An 8,837-nucleotide genomic window follows, 5' to 3' on the forward strand; every position below is an offset into this window, starting at 1 on the left:
AATAGAAGTATCTGGAATGACTGTGCTTTTTAGTGTTCAGTGTTGGCAGTACACCATTCTGCTTATATTTACTGTGAGGAGTATTTTTTTGCAGTTCTGGATTTGTTATAAATGCCTTTGACACACATGTAAAGAACAGATGCCAGCTCAGTGTAACCCCCTTGGGAGCTGCCAGCATCCCTAGTGGCACTGTAAGAGGAGAGAGGAGCTGCCTGGATAAACAGATATCTGTCAAGAAACTGAGGCCTAGACAGGCTTGGAAGTGATGAATGTTTTATTTAACATTTCATCTGCTCCTACCCACGGAACATGAGCAGCTTGGAGTGTGCAGCCTGTGCTCAAACTTTTGGGATTTCTGCCCTGTGTTTGTCACTGTGCAGTGACACACCAGACACACTGGGGTGCATTAAAGAGGGCACACAACATCTTGTTCAAATGTATCACCACTATTAATGATGTCAGCAGATGTAATTGCCAAGTTACTTAATATACTTAGAGTGCCATCGAGTCATTCACCTTGGAACCAAAGAACCCTTATTTCATCTTACATGCCTTAGAATGCAKCTCTGCCCCTCCACAGTGATGCAGTAATATTTATCAGAGGCATTATCCTCAAGTGACTTCTCCTTGTGCAAACCTCCCAATGACTCCAGACCTGTAGTATTACAGAAACATTTTACCTTAGAGATTAAACAAACCAATTTCCTCAAACTTGCAAAGTTTAAATATGTCCTGCTTCAATTCAGTATTCCAATCTTACTTGGAGTTTTCTAACCAGAATGTTTAGTCCTTGTATGGCAATTTTAATAAAGGAAACTCCAATTAAATCATAAAGAACATTAATTCTATATATAGAGGTGGGAAACCTTAAGCATTTTTTATTAATACAGTATCACAACCTGGTGAAAGATTCAGAAGAACCCCTATAGTTGTCCTGGGCTGCTGCTCTCTTCACTCATCACTTCTGTCAGAGGGGAATAAAACCAGAAGTGAGAAGGCTGGGGAAGACAGATTTCTGCTTTAAGGCAGCTTGAAACATCTCACTGCAGTGAATGGAATTATGTCTTCCTGTCATTCACTGCTGAGCAGACACTCCTGAGCTAGGAGTCAAGAGCTCAGGAGAAATTTGTGGAAATCATGAGCACTTCCCTTTTAGCTCAGATTTTGAGAAATCCACCCCTTAAGCACCTACCACTCGATGGTTCTCACTTCCACAAGTTTGTGAGTGTGATGTAATTGTCCTGGATACAAACAAGCAAAACTGAGAACAGAATTACATGGTGGCTGCAGCTTTTGAAGTGATAAACAATATTTTGAGGACAGAATCAGTGAAAACCCATTCTTAGAGACAGCCGATTTCCAGAGGTATCAGGGTTRCAGAATAATGGGATATTTGTATAACCAGCAGTGTTACCTTATATTTAAGGAAAATTTAATATTTTGCTTGTAAAGAAAGAAGGCTAGTGGGATTGGAAGCACATTAAATTGTCACATACACACTGGGTCTCATTTATAGCTAAAATTTTATTCAGGCTCCCTTTCCTTCCCTGTCAGGTATTGTCATCTCTCTTTTCACTTTTTCTAAATCCATCCATTTAAAACTCCATTTTGTGGAGTCTSCTTCCTTCTGTGTCTTCAGGATATTTTCACTTGTCCCACATCTCTCCCTGTGTGGTGTGTTTGTAGTTCCAATATGCAGACCCCTGTGTGGATTTGAGTGGGAGAAGATGAAAGCTGGTCTGGTCAGTGGTGTCATATGCAGGTTGGACACTGCAGTCCCACTGTGCCCTGTGGCTTCACCTGAGCCCAGGCTTTATGTTTCTCCTGAAAACAGTTGCTCAGCATTGCCTGCCTTGCCATGTGSGTTTCCCCAGTTTATGGTCTGCTCTTCAAATGCACAAACTTCCATTTCTTTTCTCTGCTGCATTGATATTTTTTGTATTTCTCCCTAGAACAGTTTCCTGACTCTTTGCATCTGAGTGAGTATTTTAAGGTTTAATTCAGTGTAGGGTCCCCACGAGGGCCTGTGTGCTTGGACTGTTGGGGCACAGCTGTACCCACAGAGTCTGTGCCAGGGATAGTGGGTGTGWGAGGGACCTGAGCAGGTCACAGCAGCTCAACTGGACTGAACTGAGCAGCTGACCTGAACAAGTCATTGTWGGTCTCCTGTGGAGACCTTTGCAGCAGTTTATATCCCTCACTGAGTGATTTAGGTGGCATCAGCAGCTCTCAGAGGTTTTATAGCTGACTCTCATGGAAACCTCCTGAAAAAGGAAATTAATACTTACAAGGCAGTACCACAACATAAAAGTTGCATGAAATGCTCTTATTGATTTTTGCCTTCCATATTCTTAATTGCATAATAGAAAAAAAACACCCCYCTTTTTGTGTGCTATTGTCTTTGTGAAAATCAATGTATTTGTAAAATCTAGCCTTGACATACAGCATTTCCTCAGATCTAAAAAAATTGCAACCAAGGAGAGATTTTCCTTGCCCCAAGATGTTGTAAGACATTTTCAGCTGCAGTTTGGGTGTCTCATTGTAGCTTCTCCATGGGCTGAGCAGGATGCAGGCAACTACTGAATCATTCCAGATTAACTGAAATTTCACAGATTAACCCCTTTCTCTGGTATCTGCTGTGTTCTGTTCCCTAATATAACCACACTTATAATTTTGTCTACTAAACTTTTTTCTTTAAAGTTACATAGAAAAATAAAATCACATTTTCAACTCGTTCTTACTTCATGTGATTTGTACCTTGTTTAAAAGCAGCACAAGTACTTTTTCCCAAGATGTAAATGTTCTCCATCTCATCTAAGCACTGATTGTGATTAAATACAGCGCTGGTGAAAACATCACTCGTTTTTTTTGCAGCTGGACGGGGGTTTCAGAAGAGAGGCAGGCATGTTTCTTCCTGCAGAACACAGATGCGAGAAGGGCAGGTCCTGCCTACCCCTGGCTGTCCCGATGCTCAGAGCACCTTTATGGGTTTTGCTTCCTTGGGATGGAGAACGGGGAAACACGGATATTTTTCCTAAATTTGATCCACAGTTTGACTTTCTYAAGTCCTGAGACTTCAGTTGTCTGAGTTTTACATTTTCCTTCATCTGTGYTGCCTTAGCAAGCAGGGGGAGCAGGAGCAGGAGCAGGAGCAGGAGCAGGAGCAGGAGCAGCAGAACACGGGTSCTTTCCCTTTCCCTGTCCTGCAGGAATTGCTTCGGCTGCTCTGTATCTTTAAGGGGCTGACCCTATCCCACGGGAGCCGCTATAAAGGCAGGTAGGCAGCTCTGCCCTGCTCAGGAGCTGGAGCYGAGCAGGGGCAGCTCCCAAAATGACTGGCCACCACAGTTGGGGATATGGGCAGGCTGACGGTAGGTTATGGCATTTCCGTGCTGTATCTCTCTGTCTTCCCCCACTCGTTTTCTTTCTAGAGCTGTTGCCTGAGCCCTGCAGAGCTGCCTGCATTTTGATGTCTGCAAGAATCAAGTATATACGGCAGGTAATTAATTACTTTMTTGATAATCAACAGCACTCAGAAAGTGGCACCAAAAGATGCACAAGTTTACATCTGCTGTCTTTCAGTGTTGCAATCAACATTCCTAAACTGAGGGAAGCAGTACTGAGGGGTTTGGGGTTTTTTAAGACTGCAGATATTACAGATAGGTCCCTTTCCAAAATGCTGTTATAAAAAAGATTACCTGTGTCTCTCTTCAACGGCAGTTCTTTTAGTAAAGAAGATTTAGTAGAGCAGTAATAGATCTCCTGATTCTGTGCAGCTGCTGAAATGTGATATCTAGGCTTTCATAAAAGTGAATAAAATAAGCTGTGTATCATGTATGTCTAGTRCATCAGTGAATTTTACAGATCAGTATCAGATCTCTTACAGAACAACTCATGCTTTCTGATTTGACAGTTTTTAATTTAGTCCTCCTCCTTTGCTTCCCACCTCCAAGGATGCGTGTCACAGCGTGAGGGGGGATGTGGAGCTCCTGAAAGGTTCCCTCAGTAGTGTTTTCTAGTGCCTGTATCCTTTACAGAGGGGATGGATGAGTGGCTGATGCTGGCCAATAAAACAATTGCATAACTTCCAGGAGTCTCTCTCTTTACAGCAATTATTTTAGCTGCTGAGTGTCCAACATGAGTCTTTTGCATAACCTTCAGGGACCTGTCTCTTTCTTAACAGCAATTACTTTAGTTTCTGGTAGTCTAAAAGCAAGTTTGAATACTAAGTGAAGCTGGTTAGTGCTAGTGGATAATGTTATGTGTTTCTGCATATAGACAGSGCTAATAAAGCCATGTATGCTCTTCTGAAGCTGAATGATATTGCCTTAGCTTGTATAACAGCATTTAATTCCTAAATCTGCTTTACAGGCAGGCTGAGAAAAGATGTTATTTTTTTAAGCTTATCTTTGCAGAAAATGACAAAGCCAAGGAAGAGTGTAATAGATCACTGGTTTGTTATGTAAACTCGGGGGCTAAATACCTCTGCTTGATTTTAAAAAAGCTTCCCTTTGTGAAAGCATGTGAGAATGCTGCAATTAAGAAGGCGCTTCTTGAGAATCCTGAAGTGCAATTGTTACTGTTATACTTTGAGCGGAAGCAGCAGAAGAATTTAATTGCTGCTTTCACTACCATAGAAAGTAGAAAATGAGCCATAACAAAGAGAAATTCTTTGATATGGATAAGCTCTTGTTATCTCAAACTGCTTAAGAATGTTCCAGCTCTGGCAGCTGTTGTGTTATTAAATTGGTCTTTCTCCCCACTCTATTGAGGTCAGGAAGTCCCAAAGTGTTAATTATCATCCTGTATCCTTCACTCAGGTTAGAGAGATACCATAATGAGCATGAGTGAAGAATGGAGCTGTCTCAAAGATTTACTGCAGTCATAAAATGATTTTAAAAATAACTGCATAGTCAGTAGCTAAGAGATTGAGTCATCTGCATCTAATTTGAATTGCTGGAGCTTTTACACTCTTTTTTCCAGGGAGAATTAAATGTTGTTTCTTTGGGGGAGTGTGTTTGTGTATGCAAGTGTTTACAGCTGTATCCACCTTGGAACACCTTGGCAAGGTAACTGCAGCCTCTGCAGAGGGAGAGTGGCACAAATAACTGAGGGTACAGCAGTCTGTTGATGTGCCATGATCTCCTCAGTGTGTCCTGTATAAGATATTTGAATCCTCATYTTGTTGCAGCCTGCTTGTGCTAATGAAAACACACCAGCCCAGAATTTAAATGAATTTCTCACATACCAAACATTCAAGTCACTCTTGCTGAGCAAGCTTTATTCCATGCCTCATGAAAACCCATAATGACTACTTTGTGTATGGAAGGAAGGCAATAATGATGCTTTCCTTTCTCTGCTTTTGCAGGACCTTCCGAGTGGCACAAAGCTTACCCTATTGCCCAGGGGAACCGCCAGTCCCCCATTGACATTGTCTCTGCCAGGGCAGTTTATGACCCCAACCTGAAGCCACTTGTCATCTCCTATGAATCCTGCACCTCCCTCAGCATCTCCAACACCGGCCACTCTGTCATGGTGGAATTYGAAGACACTGATGACAGGACAGGTGAGACTGACAGCCAACTAATCAGAACTCTGGTTYAGGACTTGGGGGAGGTACATCCTGTACAGTGTGATTCTATAATGTATAAATTTAGTTTAGAGCAAGGCATGGGACTGAAGCCATTTCTGTTTCGTCTTTTTGAACCTTGTGTTCCTCATCTTCCCTTTGAGCCTCTCTAGCAATTCAATATCACAGATCAATATCGTGTTCCTTCCCCAGGAAAAGCGCCTGCATCAGGACAGTCAGAAGTCTGGTTGCAGTGCTTTTCTTTTAGATGAGAAATGAAGTTTGCTGGGCATTTCTCCAGCACTGCCAGATCCAGAGTAGGGATGTCAGCTCCTCAGTGCCCAGGTTCACGGTCACCCAAATCCAAGATGCCAGCTCACGTGCCAGCCCTGGCTCAGTGCCCAGCTCTCAACCACAGGGAAGGGAAGAGGATTACCAGAAATGGGTCACACAGCACAGTCATCATAATCATGATCACTGMACCAAGCCCTACCTGCACTGGTCACTGTTAACTTGCGTTTTCCTCTTTCCTCCCTGACTTGTAGTGGTTTGGTTCCTTCAGAAATTATAACATCTTTAGCTAATTCTGGATTCTGAGTTGGTAGCAGCCAACTTTGGATGTTGGCCTGCCTGCAGTTGTACATTATTCTTGTCTCAGCTCCTGGCAGAGAATGCAAATTCTTTAAGTGATTGATTATTTTACGTGTTGGGTCTGTTTCCATGGTAGACTGTGCTTTTACATCTGGRGGTAGGAGAAGAACATTCAAATTGAGATGGTAAAGCAGCTGATAAATTGAAAGAGTGCATTAAAGAAAAACAACCCAGAGTMATTTTAAAATCCATCAGCTGATTTTGTCCTCCTTTTGGGTGTGCTGATTGATGCAAGCTAAATAGGATACCTTGATATTCAAAACAAATTACTTTTTCTGTGAAATGGCTTCTCTGTGCTAGTAACCCTTTGAAATAAGGGCTAGAGGTTAAAATTCCAGCCATTTTGTTTTAAAATTTCTTTTCTGGAATGAATTTAAGAATCTGCCCRATGGAATGGTCAGGTTTTCAAGCATCTTAACTGAATTTGAAAAGGAGACTCTGGGTGTGCATTTGCCATTTTTACTGCACAGATCTGTTCAGAATGTCACCCTATAAACAGAATTTGTGAAACATCTCTGGAAATATTATCTTAGCTTGCTTACTGCTTTAGTGAAGTTTTCAGCTGAACTGTGTCTGTGGAACAGTGAACTTTATTCAGCTTTGGAAGTTTGAGAACATTATTACTCTGCATTTAAAGGTACAGACTCAGAGCGCTTGCCAGGAATGAGACCCTTTCTGCACTAAACACGTCTTATTTCAATAACATTTTTTCAAAGAAGATGACTGCTAAGAGTGGAAAACATGGTTTTAACTGGTTTTAGTTATGTTGAAATAGAGCTAGTGACTCAAAGCTCTGCATAAATGGCACAACACAATTTTGACAGGAATAGCTGTTCAGCTCCATAAGAGCTCCATAATAGCTAAATTTCTTAAAATATTTGGGACAGGTGATGCATTCTTTTGCTAAGTTTAGAGAAACATAGTAGGAGATATTTGTATCCTTAATACTAAAACGTTTGCTTTGGCAAGGCCAGTTTCCTGCATGAAGACCAGCTGGAACCATGCRCATGTGGTAGCACTGTGCCAGCCTCAGCTTTCACTCTTTAAATAAAATGTCATGAACTGCACTGAGGATACAAACTTTACAGATACTAAATGTCATTTTGATTTTCTTAACGTGAGACTCTGATCAGGTTTTGATGTCTATTGGGCAAAATGTGTTAGATTTGGTGGCATATAAATTGACAGGGACTACTGATGCTTGAATGATATAGATACTTGATGATAGGTGGYATCTTAAACATTTGCCTGTTCTTAGGTTTTATTTCTAAATGATGAATGAGGTAWCTCTGTGGCATTTCCTTACCTTTAGAAGGTGATTTGAGGTTGAGTGGTGTCGTATGAARTACCAGCTATTGTATTTCCTCTTTTATGGGATCAGGTACTTAAAGCAAATGGAATATAGATAACCTCCACTAGAAGTATAGATACTGTAAGAAGGAAATACTCAGCTGAATTGTCTACCCGATGTTCAGAGTGTAAGGTTTCCTTGGAGCCTTCTCTCCAGGCTGAACAATCCCAGCTCTCCCAGCCTTTCCTCCCAGCACAGCTGCTCCATCCCTCTGCTCATCCTGGAGCCTCCTCTGGGCTCTCTGCAGCAGCTCCAGCTCCTCCCTGTGCTGGCCCCAGGGCTGGGGCAGCTCTGCCTGTGGGCTCTCACCTGGGCACAGGGCACAGGGACACAATCCTCCCCTCCCTGCTGCCCCCAATTGGGCTCACCCAGGGCAGATTTGTGGTCCCAGCTCTCACCTCCAGGTCCTTCCCCCAGGACTGCTCCATCTGTTTCCCCATATTTATTGTGTTCTYTCAGAAAGGTGTAACCATAAGGCTGTTGCTGGCTTTTTCACTATTGTGCCCATTGTGGTTAGTTTTACAACCAGGAAGCTAAAAAGCCAGAATCCTTAAGCTTTTTTCTCCTTTTTTTCATTTTTGCTCTTCTGCCCAGCAATCAGTGGAGGGCCCTTTCAGAACCCATTCCGGCTAAAGCAGTTCCACTTCCACTGGGGGACCACGCATAGCCAGGGATCAGAGCACACCATTGATGGAAGACCTTTTCCCTGTGAGGTAAGTAAGTATGTGTTTTCACAGATGGGATTATTTCAGGCAAATGCTGCTGTCAAGTGACTTTGTCTGCAGTGGGGACAGGATTAGGATTCCGATTCTTTACTCACCAAGAGCAATCATTCCTGCCCTTCTCAGCTGGATGGGCAGAGAAAATGTAAGGAAAGGCTCATGGGTTGGGATAGGGGCATGGAGAGTTCCCTCAGCAGTTGCTGACACAGCAAAATAAAACAAATTAACAAAAAAATCAGAGACAGGTAATGAGAAATAAAAACTAAACCTTAAAACACCTTCTCCTCACCCCTCCTTTCTTCCTGGGCTTTACTCCCAGCTTCTCCATCTCCTCCCCCAGGGGTGCAGGGGGACAGGAATGGGGGCTGTGCTCAGCTCATCCCAGGCTGTCTCTGCTGCTCCTTCCTGCTCAGGGGAAGGGCTCCTCACGCTCTGTCCGAGCTCCAGTGTGGGGTCCCTCCCACAGGAGACACTGAATCCATGAACTGCTCCAGCCTGAGAGCTTCCTGTGGGCTGCAGTCCTGCAGGAGCTGCTCCAGCCTGG

At 43.0% G+C, this 8,837-nt stretch overlaps 1 protein-coding gene across 1 annotated transcript in view; it reads left to right on the forward strand.

Annotated features, from left to right (window-relative positions):
- Positions 1 to 3,151: 3,151 nt before the first annotated feature.
- Positions 3,152 to 8,837, forward strand: part of CA7 (carbonic anhydrase 7) — a 9,834-nt gene continuing 4,148 nt past the window's right edge. The window contains exons 1-3 of the mRNA XM_057372673.1: positions 3,152 to 3,371; positions 5,369 to 5,566; positions 8,166 to 8,284. Of these exons, the coding sequence (XP_057228656.1) occupies positions 3,332 to 3,371; positions 5,369 to 5,566; positions 8,166 to 8,284 (357 nt within the window). The 5' untranslated portion in view covers positions 3,152 to 3,331. The remainder of the gene's footprint in view (positions 3,372 to 5,368; positions 5,567 to 8,165; positions 8,285 to 8,837) is intronic.

This window comes from Malurus melanocephalus, unplaced genomic scaffold (assembly GCF_030028575.1).
Source record: "Malurus melanocephalus ecotype Western Australia unplaced genomic scaffold, MMel_1.1 scaffold_176, whole genome shotgun sequence".
NCBI classification, from domain to species: domain Eukaryota; kingdom Metazoa; phylum Chordata; class Aves; order Passeriformes; family Maluridae; genus Malurus; species Malurus melanocephalus.